We start from the raw sequence: 18740 nt of genomic DNA, 5'->3' as shown, positions 1-18740 counted from the left end.
GGTGTAAGACAGCGAGACTTTGTCTCCAGTTCGTCTCCAGTTCAAGCCGAAAACCCCAGCTTCCATTTCCCACTGGTGTTTGGGTGGAGCAAAATGAAGCAAATGGCTTTCAAAACTCTAAAGCGTTATACAGATGTAAGGCTGGATTATTTTTCCTACCACTGCTATTCCCATTATCCTTGATTTCCCAGCCCAGATTTTTGTCTGAAAAAGAAATGTCGAGAAGGCACATCGACCAAAGAACCTGGGCGCCTTGAGTCCAAAATGGCTGGGAGGCATTGCCCAGCCTAGCAGATAGACAACTGCTGAAGCCCAGCTCTACAAGCTGGCTGGCAGGCAAGCAGCCCACTGCTGTGATGTCACCTCTACAGTTACTTGTGCCCATCCCTCCACATGGAGCCAGCAGATTTAGGCACAGGAGGGGAGAAAAAATGAATCATAAGCTATTTTAGAAATTGCTTCGATTCCGTTTGAGAATGCAATAGTGCCTTGCAAGCTAAGACCAGAACACCCTAACCACCAGGATAATAGCCTTTAAGTGCTGATAGCCTGTAAATGCCAGAAGCCTGGTGAGATTAATCCACAGTCTCAGGTTCTAATTCAGGTCAAAAGCAGACAAGTGGTAATCGGTGATTGTACTTAACAGTCACTGAAAGGCTCTCTGATGACAGGAGGGATCGACATTCCAAGTCAAGCAGTGCAGTTGACAATTAAGAGCTAAAAATTAAATCAGCCACCCATATCAACACATGCCCAGTGCTTCACAGAAATCCATTGCACTGCCATTGCCCCCAGATAGAAAGTAAGACCCTCAAACCTGGCCATGATGGGGCAGCAACTGGAAGGCTTGCTGGCGCCCTACCTCATACTGAATCCCCTCCCCTCCTTAAGATCTTTCAGAGGCTCTATAATAAGGCCATGGCCTTGATCTGGCCCCTGGCCACCTCTCCAGCCTCATTATCCCCCTCCCTGACCTTCATCCTGCATTCTGGCCAATTGCAGTTGCTTTTATACATCATGGTCTGTTCCTGCTGCCTGGAACATTCTTTCCCCTTTGCCCTTCAAGATGCCAACTGGTCTGTGAAGCCACTTAGGCGCTCTCTTTTTCTTCTCTCAGCATACTTGAGTTTTATTACCTTGTTGCTATGAATTATCATTGTGCTTTTCTCCATATATGTCTTCCTCACTACCCTGAGAGCCCCTGGAGGGCAAGAAGTATGTCTTGTTCTCTGTGACCTCAGCATCCAGCACAAGGCCTAGGCCAACTAGTCAAGGCTTGTGTGATGAACTGACAGAGAAGTGGGCCAGATTGGGCTGAGGGAGCTGGCTGGGCATGGGAGGGTGCACACCATCCAAGATTCTCAGATCCTGGGGACTGATGGGGACAGAGCAGCCTGGGCCCCAGCTGCCCAACAGCAATCCCCACATTACTTCTTCTCAAAATATGCCTTGTGTTACTGCATATGAGAGATGCTTTGAGGTGACACAAAGACATTTTTACTTTGAATAGCCATAGTAATTTTGACATATGTTTATGTAAAATAAGCACATCAAGTTCATTGCTATTATTTTTAGTAGTAGTAGTACTGTTGCTTAGGATAGATGAAGCCAAAATAGGTATTGCCATTTGAAGAGTGAGTTAATACACAGAAAATATTAGGTGACTATTAATACCAGTGTCCAGCAAATATGACGACATTCCTGAAAAAGTTACTCATCTGACAGTGGTTCTGGAAACACTTTTCAGCAATCCTAAATTCACTTTGCTATTTCTCTGTGGTGCCACCAAGCCCCCAAGCGTTCTCGGATTATTCCAGCATTCCTCCACACTGCTATGCTGCTGACTGTCTTTAGAACCCATTTACGGGCCGGCGCCGCGGCTCACTAGGCTAATCCTCCGCCTTGCGGCGCCAGCACACCAGGTTCTAGTCCCGGTCGGGGCGCCGGATTCTGTCCCAGTTGCCCCTCTTCCAGGCCAGCTCTCTGCTGTGGCCCGGGAGTGCAGTGGAGGATGGCCCAAGTGCTTGGGCCCTGCACCCCATGGGAGACCAGGATAAGCACCTGGCTCCAGCCTTTGGATCAGCACGGTGTGCTGGCCGCAGCACACTGGCTGCGGCGGCCATTGGAGGGTGAACCAATGGCAAAAGGAAGACCTTTCTCTCTGTCTCTCTCTCTCTCACTGTCCACTCTGCCTGTCAAAAAAAAAAAGAACCCCTTTACCTCCTAGCCTGGTAGCATTGATCCTCCTCTTGTTAGCCTGTGTTTGTCTAGTTCCACCACATTCATAAAGTCCTTAAGAGTGATGACCAAATTTGAAACCCCGCTGGATTGAATGGGAGAGTGCTTGATCACCTGCCCTGTAGCTCTGCAGAAATTCATTCCTTCCATGAATAGGTACTGAGCACCTACTATGTGCCAGCCACTGTTGACAGTGCTAACAATAGAGTAATGAACAATGCAATGTCTCTGCTGTCAAAGAGCTTGGGAGGGGAGACAGCAAGCAAATAAACACACAAGATGCTTCAGTATGCTAAGTGCACTGACGACAAGAAAATTGCATCATGTGATGGAAAAGGAGTGGCTGATGGGTGGCTACTTAGCTTGGGTTGTCCTAAGGCCTCTCAGAGGTGACTTCTGAGTTGAGACTGTTGACTCAAGGTTACAGAGGTGATAAAAAGAGTCAGAAAAGGGAATGTCCAGGGACAGAGCATTCCAGGCCAAAAAAAAAAAAAAAAAAAAAAAAAAAAAAAAAAAGCTGCAAAGAAGGGGGAAACTCTAAGAGCAAAAATGATTCATGTGTTCAGGCCACACAAAGAAGACCCATGTGGCTAGAACCAAGTGAGCAAGGAGGGTAGTGGTAGGAGACAGAAGACAAGGGACCAGATCCTACAGGTGACAAGCAGGTGGCAAACTTGCATTTTTATTCTACATGTGACTGGAAGCCGTTACAGGGTATTGAGTAGGGGGTGATGTGGTCTGACCTAAGTATTAACAAAGTATTCTGGCTTCCATGTATAGAATAGGATGTGGGGGACAAGGAGTGAAGCAAGGAGACCAGTTTTCAGACTGAGTCACCTAGACAAAGGGCAATAGTGGCTTGGAGTAAAGTTACAACAGTCAAGAATGGAAGCAAGTGGGCAGATTTGAAATGTATTTTGGAGGTAGAATCCACAGGACTTGATAATGGGTTGAAGAGGATGGTCGTAAACAAAGGAGGATATAAAGATGACCCCTAGTAGGGGGGAAAAGCACAAGAGACTCTGCACTGCCCCATAAAGTCACCACCAATCACATGTGACTATTCAAGTTAATTAACAATTTTTTAAAGATTGATTTATTTATTTGAAAGGCAGAGTTACAGAGAGGCAGAGGCAGAGAGAGAGAGAGAAAGAGAGAGAGATCCTCCATCCACTGGTTCACTCCCCAGATTGCCACAATGGCCAGAGTTGGGTCAATGTAAAGTCAGGAGTTTCTTCCAGGTCTCCCATGTGGGTGCAGGGGCAAGTTAATTAAAATTAAATAAAATGTAAAATTCAGTTCTTCATTTGCACTAGCCATGTTTCAAGTATTCAGTAGCCACATGTGACTAGTAGCTACCATATTGGGCAGTGCAGATAGAAGATATTTACATCATTTCTGAAGATACTACTAGGCAATGCTTTACAGTAAAACAAAGATGAGATGAATAGAAAGACAAGCTTCAGACTGGCAAAAATGTTTTCAAAATTCATATTGAGTAAAGGACTTAAATCCAAAATATACAAAGAATTTTTAAACTCAATAAGAAAACAAACAACCCAATTTAAATATGGATAAAAGACATGAGCAGGTAGCTCACCAAAGAAAATATATAGATAGAAAATAAGTATTTGAAAAGATGCTCAATATCATGTGTCACTAAAGAATTCCAAATTAATGAGATACCACTACATACCTATTAGAATAGCAAAAATCCAAGACATTGACAACACCAAGTGCTAATAAGGTTGCAGAGCTATGGGAAGTCTCATTCATTGCTGGTAGAAACGCAAACTGCTACAGCCACATGGGAAGACTTCTCTGCAGTTTCTTCTAAAACTAAACAGTCTTGGGGCTGGTGCTGTGGCACAATGGGTATGCCTGCGGTGCTGGCATCCCATATGGCCGCCAGTTCAAGTCCTGGCTGCTCCACTTCCTATCCAGCTCCCTGCTATGGCCTGGGAGAGCAGTAGAAGATGGCCCAAGTCCTTGGGCCCCTGCACCCACATGGGAAACCAGGAAGAAGCTCCTGGCTCCTGGCTTTGGATCAGTCCAGCTCTGGCCATTGTAATCATTTGGGGAGTGAACCAGTGGATGGAAGACCTCTCTCTCTCTCTCTTCTCTCTGCCTCTGCCTCTCTGTAGCTCTGCCTTTCAAATAAATAAATCTTAAAAAAAAAAGCTAAACAGTCTCACCATATGATCCAGCAATCACTCCCCTTGTTATTTACAAGTTGGAAACTCATGTGCATGCAAAACATGGATGTTTATAGTAGTTTTATTCATAATTGCCAAAACTTGGAAGCAGCCAAGATGACTTTCAGTAGGTTAATGGATAAGCTGTTGTATATCCAAATGATGGAATATTATTCAGCACTAAAAAGAAATGACTTAGGAAACCACCAAAAGACCTGGAGGAACCTTACATGCATATTGCTAAGTGAAAGAAACCAGTCTGAAAAGATTACCTGCTGTATGATTCCAACTGTATGACATTCTGGAAAAGGCAGAAATACAGAAACATTACAAAGATGAGTGGTTGCCAGCTTCCAGGGAAGGGAGGGAGGGATTAATCAGCGGAGCACCGGGAATTTGAGGGCAGTGAGACTATTCTACTTGATTCTTTAATGGTGGATACATGACATTATATGCTTTTCAAAACTCATAGAATTGTACAACACCAAGGTTGAGCCCTAATGTAAACTGTAGACTTTAGTTAATAACAATGTATCAGCATTCATTCATCAACTGTAACAAACATACCAGATTAATGCAAGATGTTAATAATGAAGGAAACTGCCTGCAGGGGAGGAGGAAAAGGAATATATGAGAGTTCTCTCTACTTTCTGCTCAGTTTTTTTCTGAAAACCTAAAACTTCTCTACAAATAAAGTATGTTAATTAATATTAAAAAAAAAAAAAAGACTGAAGAGGGTGCTCACCAGCATCCAGCAATGTACCTAGGCACCCAGAGTCACAGTTCAGTATTCCTTCTTGTACATCAAAGCTAGGGTGACAATAAAATGTACTGTTCAAACCAGAATACCTGAGGATGAAATGGAGTGTCACAGGAGTAAATCAAGACTGACCCAGAGATAACCAGAAATTACAAACTGGGAGTCCACGAGCCACATCTTACTTCCAAAGTTGTTTTCTTTGGCCACTCATAGTGATGTCCTACACAACATCCTTCAAAATTTCAATCAGTTGCCCACATTTAACTCTGTGGAAACTTTGTGTAAAAGTATGAATTTCTGGCTTTTCTTGGAAAATGGAAAGCTCTGGTCATGATGGGCCCACACACTGCATGGTGGTGAATGGCCAGAGCTGGGTAGCAGCTGCCTGCTTTATGAGCATGTGCCTTCCTAACTGCCATGGACCACACCACTCCCTTTCGTATCTCTTGCTCTAAGCCAAGTGTGAGTTTCCGTTAACCCATCCACTTACTCTGTTTTGGTTTTGTTTTCTTTTGTGGCAGAGTTGACAAAAAGGGAAAACTTATATTCATGTCATGACTTGAAGTAAAAAAAAAAAAATGAAAAAACAATCAAGAGGGCTCCATATGTCTTGTCCCCAGTCTGCTTTACTCACATCCAGTATGAGGCACTTCCAAAAATTTGTGGAAAGATTGGAATTAAAAGATAAGTTTATTTTGGTACAAGAAATTTTTTATATCCAGGTATTGCTTTTTTACAATACACTTTTTCCAAGAACTTTGAAAGACTCCCCAGTATTCTTGGCCTCTCTAGGCATTCAAGTTTGTCCCCTCTAGTCTGAACTCTGCATCTCTGCAGGCCCCAGCCCATGCGGCCTTTAGAATTTTCTCAGGCTGCCACCCACCACTGGAAAAGCTGGACATGAGGGGAAAACAATGGGCATTATTTAAGCTTGCATTTTTATTGTTACCCAGATTCAACATTGCTCATCATCAACTTTTGGTAGAAATTATTTCTGTTGTTTTTCTTAATTGCCTCCAAATGGAACTGGAGAGTGAGACAGAGCAGCAGAGAATATGGCGCCCACCTTTCCTCTCTATGAACTTGTATTGTTGAACACTTTGATATGTAATTCTGTTCACCCCTGCGTGTGCTCATGCCCCAAGCTCCAGCTCTACTTACAGATGGAAAGACCCTCATGCCAGCACCAGCAGCCCCTGTAGGTTGTCCTCAGCAGTGGCACCAATGAGCACCAAAGCATGGAGACAGGAACACCTAAATGGGGCCTGTCTCAGCTAAGGAGTTGGACTGCACCCATAGGCAGAGGGAGCTGCTGAAATCTTTTGGAGCAAGGGAGGGATGTGATCACAGCTGGAAATTATGTGGGGACAGCTCCAGAGGCAGGAGCACCAGTGGAGAGGCTGCTATAGTGACTTGAGTAATAAGAGACACGACTAAAGTGGAGAGAGTGGAATGGAAAGAAGGGTATAGATTTGAAAGACATCTTGGGAAGAGGCTTGGCAACTCATAAGATGTGGATGGGACATGAATGAAGAGATGAAGAATCAAAGGTTGCCCAGAGATTTTGAGCTTAGAGGTATAAAACACCAAAAGTATGAATTAAAAAAGGAAAAAAATTGATAAATTCGATCTCAATAGGCTAATAGGCTCAGTAGGCTAATCCTCTGCCTGTGGTGCCGGCACACCGGGTTCTAGTCCCGGTCGGGGTGCTGGATTCTGTCCCGGTTGCCCCTCTTCCAGGCCAGCTCTCTGCTGTGGCCCGGGAGTGCAGTGGAGGATGGCCCAGGTGCTTGGGCCCTGCACCCTATGGAAGACCAGGAGAAGCACCTGGCTCCTGGCTTCGGATCAGCGTGGTGCGCCGGCCGCGGCGGCCATTGGAAGGTGAACCAACGGCAAAGGAAGACCTTTCTCTCTGTCTCTATCTCACTGTCCACTCTGCCTGTCAAAAAAAAAATTCGATCTCATAAAGTTAACTTTTACTGTGCAGAAGACCCTGTTTAGAGGATGAAAATGTAAGTTACATGCTGAGATAAAATATTTATAAATTATGTTTCTGACAGATTTGTATCTAAAATATATAGCGAACTCTCCTACCTCAACGGTAAGAACAAAACAAAAAATCCAGTAAGCACATGAAAAGATGATCACCCTCATTAGCCATGAGGAAAATGCAAACTGAAATCACAGCAAGATATCACCACATACCTATCAGAATCACCAAAATAAAAAACAACACCAAAAGCTGGCAAGAGTGCTAAGAAGCCAGATCATTCACTCATATATTGTGGGTAGGAGTGTGAAATGGTACAGCCACACTGGAAAATATTTTAGCAGTTTCTTATGAAACTAAACATAGTATTACCATACAGCCTAGAAATTACACTCTTGGGCATTTATCCCAGAAAAGTGAAAACTATGTTCACACAAAAACCTGTACATGAGGGGCACATTTGGCCTAGTGGTTAAGATGCCTGCATCCCACATCAGAGTGCCTGAGTTTATTACCAGGCTCCTGCTTCTGACTCCAGCTTCCTACTAATGTGGACCCTGGGAAGCAACTGTAATGGCTCAAATGATTAAATTCCTGTCACCTGCATGGGAGATCTGGATTGAGTTCCCAGCCCCCAGCTTCAGCCCTCTACCCACCTTAGGCCATTTCAAGCATTTGGGGAGTGAACCAGATGATGGGAGTTCATTCATCTCTCTCTCTCTTCCTCTCTCTCCGTGTGTGTGTGTGTGTGTGTGTGTGTGTGTACCATCTATAACCATTTTTAAACTTTTTCATGAATAGTCAGTCATAGCAGTTTTATTCATAATAGTCCCCAAATTGGAAACAGCTCAGATATCCTTCAACAGAGTGAAAAACATGGACTGTGACCCATCACTACCATGCATAGTACTCAGCAGGGAAAAGCAACACACATAATACATGCCACAGCTTGAATGGATCTTGAAGGTAGTATGCTGAATGAAAAAAAAAAGCCAATTCCAGAAGTTCATATATGAGTGGACTTCAAAAAGTTCATAGCAAATGGAATTCAAAGATAATTTCTTTTTGTGCAAAAATGTTTTGAAATCCACACCTAGATTTTTCATGATATACATTATCCGTGAACCTTGTGAGTACCTCCTGTACAGTATTATTCTATTTCTAGGACATTCTCAAAATGAAAAAATGTTAGAGATGAAGAACAGATAAATGGTTGTCAGGACTTACAGATGGTGAGGGAGGTGGGGTGAGAGTGACTACAAATGGGTAGCAGGAAGGAAATGTTTGTGGTGATGGAATAATTCTGTATCTTGATTGTAGTAGAGGTTACATGAATCTATACTTGTGAGAAAAATTCATAGAACTATATGCTTAGGCACACACAAGTGTATGCAAAATAGTCAAATCTAAATAAGATCTGTAAGTTGTACCAATGTCAATTTCCTGGTTTTGATATTGAGCAATAATTATGTAAGAAGCCAGCATTTAGGGAAATCTGAGGAAGGGTACATGGGACCTCCCTACACTGTTTATTATCATTATTATTATTTTGCAATTTCTTGGGAATCTATAATTATTTAAAAATTAAAAGCTAAATACAGAAAGCAGAATGAACACTTGATATATGCAAAAAAGTGTGTATGAACCTCAAAAGCATTATGCTGAGTAAAAGAAACAAGTCTTAAAGGTTACATACTGTTTGATTATATTTATATGACATTCTCAAAAAGACAACAGTACAGTGATGGAGATCAGATCACTGTTTGCCAGGTGCTAGGAGAGGGAGGAAGATGTGACTGAAAGGAATTGTATAAGGGGATTTGGGGAATTCTCTGTCTCATGAATCTATGTATGTGTTTAAAAATCATAAATCTACACATAAAAAATGTCAACTTGTGGAGCCAGCCTTGTGGTATAGCAGGTTAAGTTGCCACTTGTGATGCCAGTGTCTCATTTCATAGTGTCAATTCAAGTCCTAGCTGCTCCATTCCCAATCCAGCTGCCTGCTAATGTGCCTGGGAAGGCATTGAATGACAGCCCAAGTACTTGGGCCCCAGCCACCCAACGTGGGAGACCCAGATAAGGTTCCAGACTCCTGGCTTAGGCCTGGCCCATACCTGGCCATTGCAGCCATTTAGGGATTAAACCAACAGATGGAAGATCACTCTTTCTCCCTCTGTCAATCCATCTCTCTCTGTGTTACTCTGCTTTTCAAGTAAATCTTTTTTTTTTTTCAAAAGTCAAGTTTACTGTAGGTTAATTTCAAAATTAGAAATTAAAGTTTTTAATTTGTTCCTTCTTTCTTTCCTTTTCTTCATCGATTCATCCATTTACTGAGTACCTATTATGTGTGAGACAATGTGTGAGTTGATTTTGGAGATCAACTGAAAGACAGCCCTGGTTTCTGCCCTCATAGAGCATTTTCTTATGTCAGAGGAGAAGTTGTCAGTAAGATTGAGAGACTAGTGTTTGTACTTGGGGAATCAGGGCAAGGAGACGACTACCAAAGAGACCAAATGACCTAACTTTTCATTCTTAGAGCCCAGTCCTGTAAGATTTCAAATGATCACTTTTCCTTCCTCTTAGGCCTGAGGGCAGGGGAAAGTTCTCAATCGATATTTCACAGGTATTCACAAGAGAAATTGTGCCCCGGTAAAAGAGGCAATGAAAGATTAGGGGTAGGGGGACATTTGATGCAGTTGATAAAGTGTAAATTCCGAAAAGTCTTGCATGAATATGTGCACTCTGTGTGTGTATGTGTGTGTGACTTAAAACAACCATTTGTTTAGCTCATGACTCTGGATTAGCCATTGAGCTGGGCTCAGCTGGGTGGTTCTTCTGGTTCTTCCTGGATTCACCCAGCATCTGCAGTCAGCTGGGTATCAAAGGCTTCACTCACATGGCCCTAGTTGGTCGGTGCTTGCTGGGGTAACAGGGGTATATGAGCCCTTTGTCTCATCATCGAATAGACTTAACATGAACTTGTTCATATAGGGAGAGAAGGTCACAGGCTTGCCAAGAACAGCAAGAAAACAAGTCTCAAAATACAAATGCTTTTAAAAAAAAAAAAAAAACCACCAGCTTTATTGGGGTATGATTCTCATACATTACCTGAATTTGAATTTTGTTTTCTCCCCTGTTTGCAGGGAATCTGAAGCATGTGGTCTAGTTGACAAAAAGATATCGGGTTTCCAGCACTGAGAAGCAGTGCCTGTAATGAAGACAGCGTGTTTATGCGAGCAGTTTGTGGAATTTGTGACTGCAGGGGAAATTTGGAAGAAATTACTTCCTGAAAATTTCCAAGGGGCACCAAGTGGCAGCTGGCCTCCTGGGGTGAGGAGGCAGGCACCCTAGGGTATTCAAGTACACCTAAGGGAAGAGAGAAATATCCAATGTTTAAAGTGTTTATTTTAAAAATACACACAAAACACAGTTTTTAATTGTTGAAAATTATTTTTAAGTGAACCGGGGAGGGAGTTATTTTTATTTTCTTAAAGGGGCAAGCTGGAGGAGATTATAAAATTTTGGTCACCAGTTTGTGGAGCAAGGAGTAACTGAGAGGTACGGTTTGGGTCTCAGGACTATCTAGGTGGAGGAGGGGAATGATCTGATCATCAGACTGGAAGGAGTTGTTTTAGGTTATGAATTGTTTTGTTTTTAATAAAATCTTTGAAACTCACATCTTTGTCTCATTGTCCTCATTGAACACTGCCCTGATAAGAACACATAGTTCTGAACTTCATGTCTCACAGAAAGATTAAGAAAAACCCCGCTTCTTCCATGCTGTGCTCTGGCCCAGCCTGGGAGACTGACCCTGAGTGCTGAACTGCACTGGGAAACAAAGGTGTCCCCAGCTCAAGTCCTGTTGCACTAGGGCTCATCCATGGGGAGGAAAGCACAAGTGCTGCAACCGTGGACAGGTTTTTGCTGGCATCCTGGGGCGGAGCTGCCCCTGCCCAAGGAGGGGTTTAGGGATGGGAATGGCAGGTTGGCACATCCGATCTAAGAGCTACTTCCCTGTCAAGTGTAAATGGACAGTCCATGAGGAAAGGGGGATGATAAGATGGAAAAATGGAGCTGAAGGATAACAAGAGGATAAGGAAGCACCAACCAAATTCATGATCTTCTAATTTGATTTAATAAATATTTATGAAGCTCCTTCAATTGCTGGGACTGCAATGGGAGACAAGGACACAGCCCCATCCTGGTACTTAGGAATTCCCAGACAAAGCAAGGGAGGAGAAAAAGAAGCAGATCCCAACATGTTTCCAGCTATGTGACTAACATAAACCCAGAGCTGGGGGAGCACTGAAAAGGGAGCAAGTTGTCCTGCCCAGGAGACATCCCAGAGCATTTCCAAAGGGATGGTATTTGAGCAGAGCCTAGCGGGGTGAGTCGTGTTTCTCAAGGCCTCCTAGTGGGGGAAGGGCATTCCAAAGAAGGGTGTGGAAAAAGCCTCAGATGTGTCCTGGGATGGGAATAGCCAAGCTTCTATTAAGCAGCCTCAGGACACCTGGTGGGCTAGGAATACCAGTCCCTTCAAATGCCCACTAGGCTAATTATACACTCTTGGCTTAAAGGCAGTTTTACACATGCCAAAAAGATGGGGGGATTTTAAAAAACCCGAGAGTGGGGAAGCACTGAATGGGGCAGTTCAGGGTTGGAGAAGCTCCAGAAATCTGCCAAATGGGAACTCCGACATTGTTAGCCCTGCATGAGCCCATCCACCAAGATTTGCTGTCTCAAATCCTTGCTTAGTCCGGTTTCCACTCCCCTATCCCAGTCCTCTCGAAGGGCCCCTCCCCCAAAGTCATCACCCAAATCCCTGTGAAGGCCTCAGCCCTGGGAGACAGCCATCTGGTAAAGAGTAATGACTAACTGGTGCTCCATTTTCCTTTTCAATAGGAGTGGACTTTGGTGAGGATTTGTCACCAGTACGGAGAAGTGGCAGAAGGCACCTGGGGAACCCTTTGCCATTAAGCAGCCCATACCACCTTCTCCTGACCAAACTGGTGCTGCCTTTCTGAACCTTTGGGATTCCTTTTTCATTTGAAAATGCTAGGCTGTAAAAAAAAAGAAGAAGAAGAAGAATTTTAACTATTTAGAAATTAAAATTTAAATAACCCAAAGGAAGCAGGCATTTGACAGAGAGCAGTTAAGATGGCATTTCAGAGTGCCTGATTTGAGTCCCTGCTCTGCTTCCAATTCCAACCCCCTGTTTATGCACATCCTAAGAAGCAACAGATGATGCTCAAGTGGTTTTGTTGCTAACACCCAAGTGGGAGACCCGGGTGGGGTTCCAGGCTCCTGGCTTCAGCTTGACTCAGCCCTCGCTGTTGTGGGCATTTGGGAAGTGAACCAGAGGATGAAATATCGATCCATGGGCGGGCGTTGTGACGTAGCTGGTAAAGCTGCTGCCTGCAGTGCCAGCATCCCATGTGGAGACCTAGAAGCTCCTGGCTCCTGGCTTCGGATCAGCCCAGCTCTGGCCATTGCGGCCATTTGGGGAGTGAATCAGTGCATAGAAGACCTCTCTGTCTCTCTCTCTCTACTTCTGTAGCTCTTTCAAATAAATAAAGCTTTAAAAAAATCTCTCTCTAATAAAATAAATAAATATTTTTTTAAAAATACCCCAAAGGGCATCCACAAAAGCAACAGGACAGATAAAGAGTTGCTCTGCCCAGAATTATGATGAGTGCGTGGGGGAGGGGGATAGCGACTAAACGGAAATCCACCAAAATGTTAACCAAAATGGGCTCTTGGGGACGAGGAAAGTGTAAGGATGGTTTATTTTCTTCCTTCTACTTTTCAATATTTTCTGAAGTTTTTCGAGGGAGCATATTTTATAATAGGAAAACTAAATAAGTAAACTTAAAAGAATTGATCTGTGGGAAAAGTTAGAGATCAAAGTCAGTTCAAGACACCCACTGAAGAAGAGTGTGTGCTCAGGCCTGGGGCTGTTCTACCTGCCCAGAAGGCTCTGAGCTGACCTGGGAGACTGGTTCATTAGGCCACAGAGGGTCTTTTTAGACAGATTGGCTTGAGAGCAGGGCAAATTTGTACCCATTGTGAGCCTGCCTTTCTTTTAGAAAACAGCCACACACACCCACCCACCCGTGGTGCCTGTAAGGGACCAGCCACGATAACCATAATCCCAATAGTAATTCCACCATTGGCACATGCCCCATTCTACAGATCATTTTGGCTTGCTGCATGTCACTATCCACCCCTACTCGGTGGGCATGACCATCCTCACTTTATAGATTAAAAAATTGAGGCTGGGCTGGCGATGTGGTTAATGGCCTGGCCTTTAGTGCCGGCATCCCATATGGGTGCCGGTTCAAGCCCCAGCTGCTCCACTTCCAATCCAGCTCTCTGCTATGGCCTGGGAAAGTAGTAGAAGATGGCCCAAGTCCTTGGGCCCTTGCATCCACATGGGAGACCCGGAAGAAGCTCCTGGCTTTGGATTGGCACAGCTCTGGCCGTTGCGGCCAATTGGGGAGTGAACCAGTGGATGGAAGACCTCTCTCTCTCTGCCTCTCCTTCTCTCTGTGTGTAGCTCTGACTTTCAAATAAAATAAATAAATCTAAAAAAAAAAAAAAAAAAAACGAAAGAAATTGAGGCTCTAATCAAGCAACGTTGCCAGGTTGTAAGTGGCAGAAGCCGGAAGCAAACCCGGCTGGAACTGCAAGTTCTCTTACTTTTTCCACTGCCCTAGTCTGGTGCCACTGGAGTATTTTTAAACTGTGACTTTGGAATAAACGACCTTCTTATTGCTTCCAAAGTCCAAGCTGGACCGAGTCACACGCAGCTCCTGGGTCCTCCCAATGCAACAACATTAATTAGCTGTGTGCTTTTCAGCAAGTTCCTTGCCCTTTCTGGGCCTGATTATCTACCAGTAAAAGGAGACTAATAATTCTTGCACCTCGTGGGCTATTGGGATGGTGGCAGAATTATCAAAGATAGAAGCACTTTGCAAAGAGTGTCAAGTATTGTGCAGGAGGGCTGCCATAGGAGGGGCCCGGAAGGACTTCTGTCTGCGAACAACCAGTGCTTCCAGGAGGTTTGCAGGTCACTACTGTCTCCAAGGCACACAGAGAACAAGGGGAAAGTGTAGACTGTGTCCCCAACTCAAGGGTTAAGGTAATAACCATTGAAAATGAATATATATTTAAATAAAATATATATGATGTACATATATTTGAATAAAACATCTTTGGAGACATACACAAGAAACTGGGACATCTCAGTCCCCTCCAGGCAGGAGAACCAGGTGGCAAGTGGCAGGGGAGTGAGGAAGACGTTACTCTGATTCTTTCTGTACCTTGTGATTTTTGAACCATGTGAATGTATTACCTAGTGTTTTTAAAAGAAGTAAATACATGAAATTTTTAAATAATTTTTTAAAAAGTCAATGAAAGGGGTTGGTGCTGTAGTGTAGTGGGTAAAGCTGCTGCCTGCAGTGCAGGCATCCCATATGAGTGCCAATTGAAGACCCGGCTGCTCCTCTTCCGATCCAGCTCTCTGCTGTGGCCTGGGAAAGCAGTAGAAGATGGCCTAAGTCCTTGGGCCCCTGCACCTGTGTGGGAGACCTGGAGGTGGCTCCTGGCTCCTGGCTTCGGATCGGCGCAGCTCCGGCTGTTGCGGCCAATTGGGGAGTGAACGAGCACATGGAAAACCTCTCTCTCTCTCTGTTTCTTCTCTCTGTGTGTAACTCTGACTTCCAAATAAATAAATACATCTTTAAAGAAAAAAAGTCCGTGAAAAATTCCCAAACTGGTTTACCTTTGGGGAGGGTAGACCTGCCTCTGTTGCATTCATTGTGAGATGTCACTGAGAGAATAGTATATTTCCAATTCTAAAATATTTCAGACTCTTTCTAAAGCAGAAAGACTTCTTCATAAGAAAGTCAAATATTGTCATTCAACAAAAAAGGAAGAAGAAAAAGGAAGAGCAGGAGGAAAAGGAGGAGGAAGTTAAAGTAGAGGAAGGAAAGAAAACAAATACCTAGATTAATGGTGCTTTGACATCTCTAAGCCCCTACAACAGAAAGTTGCCAGAGTAACACCTCCCCCACACTTGCCAGGGGCAAGCCTAAACATCCTGCTCAACAGTGGGCCCGAAGCTGATCCACAGTAGTGCCTCGGTGCACAATATTTGCACTTCAGCTCAGACTGCCTGGGTTAAAGGCCTATCACTCATCAGCTACGTGTGATCACCGCCCAGTAACTCACTCACTCTGTACCTTAGCTTCCTTGTCTATCAAGACAGGGGCACTACCCAGACCCACCTCATGGGGTGGTTGCAAAAGGCCAAAGAGATAATGAAGCAAAGCACAAAGGAGAGTCCACATTAGATGTCAGTAGGAGACACTCTTCCTGCCCTAAGTGTGAACTTCATTTGGGTAAGGAATCTTCTTTGTGGTTCCCTGGCTTCAGGAATTAGAGAAATGGTTTGTAAATTTGTGTGGCTGTGAATTAGTACATTTTTGGGTGGCAAGAAGCTATAACTATTAGATTTTCCACACTCAAAGGAGGGTTGGGCTTCCAAAAAAGATGAGATCTACAGATACAGAGATGAAGACAAGCATAAATACAGCCTCCAAGGACAGAGACCCTCACTTCACGATCTCTGCCCACCCTGGTCCTTCTGCTTGGAGTGTCCAGAGCTGCCCTGGGCTGGCTCCCTCTCCCCACTCAGTTCTCAGACTCAATGTCACGAACACCCTGCCTACCCCGGGGTAGCCACCCTGCCTGCTCTAAAATATCATTTATCCATATTTTTTTTTAAATATTTTATTTTTATTCAAAAGGCAGAGTTTCAGAGAGAGAGAAAGACAGAGAGAGGTCTTCCAGCTGCTGGTTCACTCACCAAATGGCCACAAATGGCTAGGACTGGACCAGGCCAAAACCAGGTGCCAGGAGCTTCTTCTGGGTCTCCCATGTGGATGCTAGGGGCCTAGGCTCTTAGGCCATCTTCTGCTTCTTTTCCAGGCACATTAACAAGGGAGATGAATCAGAATTGGGGCAGCCAGGACACAAATTGGTGCCTGCATGGGGTGCAGGGTTCACAGGAATCCACTACACCACAATGGCATCCCCATTTATCATTATCTTATTCATTTGTTCGTGGGGGGGGGATTTTTTTCAGTTCCACCTACTGCTATACTGTCACCTGGTAACACTTAATACCTAGCTATGGAATGGTTAAGCTATGTAATAAGATAAAGCAATGCCTTATATTCTGGGTAGTATGGGGCACAGAGGAGGGACAGGCAATCTAGGCTGGGGCAACAATGAGGACTATAAGCAGACAGTGACACTCCAGCTGAATCTTGAGTCAGGCACTGGGGGGAGAGCATTGAAGGTCAAGGAATTGACATGATTAATGGCAGGAAGCCTCAGGAAATTTAGAGAAGCTACAAGTAGTTTAGTGTTGCTGAAACACAGAATATGATATTATCTCAAAAAGTTCATGGAAGGGGCCAGCAATGTGGCCCAGTGGGTTAAGCTGCTGCTTGCACCATCTTCATCCCATATGAAAGCCTATTCAAGTCCCAGCTATTCCACTTCCAACCCAGTTCCCTGCTAATGTGCCTGAGAAGGCAGCAGATGATGGCCCAAGTTCTTGAGTTCAGTCATCCACATGGGTGACCCGGATGGAGTTCCAGACTCCTGGCTTCAGCCTGGCCCAGCTTGAGCTGTTGTATCCCCACACAGTCTCTATTTCTCTATCTGGCCCCCCACCCCGTCATTCTGCCTTTGAAATTGTTATAAAAAAAAAGTTTATAGGGGCTGGTGTTGTGGAGGAGCAGGTTAAGCTACTGCCTGCGATGTAGGCATCCCATATGGGTGCCAGTTCAAGACTAGGGCTGCTCCTTGCTAATGCACCTGGGAAAACAGCAGAAAATGAATCAAATCCTTGGGCCCTTGCACCCACGTGGGAGACCCAGATGCTCCAGATTCCTAGTTTGGACCTGGCCCAGCCCTGGCTTGTTGCAGCCATATGGGAAGTGAATCAGTAGATTAAAGACCGATCTCTCTCTCTCTTTCTCTCTCTCCTTTCCCTCCCTCTCCCCCCCCCTTTCTCTCTCTCCTTTCCCTCCCTCTCTCTCCCCCTCTCTCTGTAACTCTGAATTTCAAATAAATAAAAAATAAATTTTGGGGAGCCCACTCTGTGGTATAGTAGGTTAAGCCTCCGCCTGCAGCACTGGCATCCTATATGAGTGCTAGTTCTAGTCCCGGCTGCTCCACTTCTGATCCAGCTCTCTGCTATGGCCTGGGAAAGCAGTAGAAGATGGCCCAAGTCCTTAGACCCCTGCATCCACGTGGGAGACCCAGAACAAGCTCCTGGCTCCTCGATCCTGGCTTCAGATCGGCACAGCTCCAGCCATTGCAGCCATTTGGGGAATGAACCAGTGGATGGAAGACCTCTCTCTCCATCTCTCCCTCTGTCTGTAACTCTACTTCCCAAATAAATGAATAAAATATTTTTAAAAATAAATCTTTTTAAAAACATTTATGGAAAATGAAATTAAAACCTAACCTTATTTAAATGCAAAAAAATTTGAAATCTATGCATAGTGTTTTCACAATACATTTTTAATGAACTTTTTGAAAACTGCTTATATTGGACAGTATTCAAATTCAAACAAACCAGCTATAGAATATGTATTTAAGACAATAAGAGAAATCTGGACATGGACCAGATGATGTTTAGAAATTATTGAGGGGCCCTTGTTGTGGCACAGCAGATAAAGAAGCTGCACGCAAGGCCAGTATCCCATACGGGTGAGTGCACGTTCATGTCCTGACTGCCCCACTTCTGATCCAGCTCCCTGCTAACGGCCTGAGAAAAGCAGCAGAGATGGCTCAAATGCTTGGGCCCCTGCACCCATGTGAGAGACCCAGATGAAGCTCCCAGTTCCCGGCTTCAATCTGACCCAGCCCTGGCCATTGCAGCTATTTGGGCAATGAACCAGTGGATGGAAAACCTTTTGTCTCTGTCCCTCCCTCTCTCTGTAACTTTCAAACAAAGAAATAAATCCTTTAAAAGAAGAAATTATTGATAATTTTGCTAAGTAAAATACCAACATGGTGGTCGTATATATAGTTCATACCATCATCTGTTAGAGATACAAAGGCAAGTGTTTAAAGATGCAATGGGGCCAGCGCTGTGGCACAGCGGGTTAAAGCCCTGGCCTGAAGCATTGGCATCACATATGGGCACCGGTTCTAGTCCTGGCTGCTCCACTTCCGATCAAGCTCTCTGCTGTGGCCGGGGAAAGCAGTAAAAGATGGCCCAAGTGCTTGGGCCCCCGCACCCACGTGGGAGACCCAGAAGAAGCTCCTGGCTCCTGGCTTTGGATCGGCATAGTTCCGGCTGTTCCGGTCATCTGGGGAGTGAACCAGCAGATGGAAGACCTCTCTCTCTGTCTCTACCTCTCTCTGTAACTCTGTCTTTCAAATAAATAAAATAAATCTTTAAGAAAAAATAAATTTAAAAAGACGCAATAATAAATATTGGATTTATTTTAAAATACCCAGAAGGGAAAAC

At 44.4% G+C, this 18740-nt stretch overlaps 1 protein-coding gene across 2 annotated transcripts in view; it reads left to right on the top strand.

Annotated features, from left to right (window-relative positions):
• The window catches only part of HDAC8 (histone deacetylase 8), a 256056-nt gene extending 245194 nt beyond the window's left edge, over positions 1–10862 (top strand). For both annotated transcript variants that reach the window (XM_017349748.3, XM_008272803.4), the window contains one exon: positions 10330–10862. In XM_017349748.3, coding sequence (XP_017205237.1) covers positions 10330–10338 — 9 coding nt within the window. In that variant the 3' untranslated portion in view covers positions 10339–10862. The remainder of the gene's footprint in view (positions 1–10329) is intronic.
• Positions 10863–18740: the final 7878 nt, after the last annotated feature.

Source organism: Oryctolagus cuniculus, chromosome X (assembly GCF_964237555.1).
Source record: "Oryctolagus cuniculus chromosome X, mOryCun1.1, whole genome shotgun sequence".
In the NCBI taxonomy this organism is placed as follows: Eukaryota; Metazoa; Chordata; class Mammalia; order Lagomorpha; family Leporidae; genus Oryctolagus; species Oryctolagus cuniculus.
This window is presented reverse-complemented; position numbering and strand designations above follow the sequence as displayed.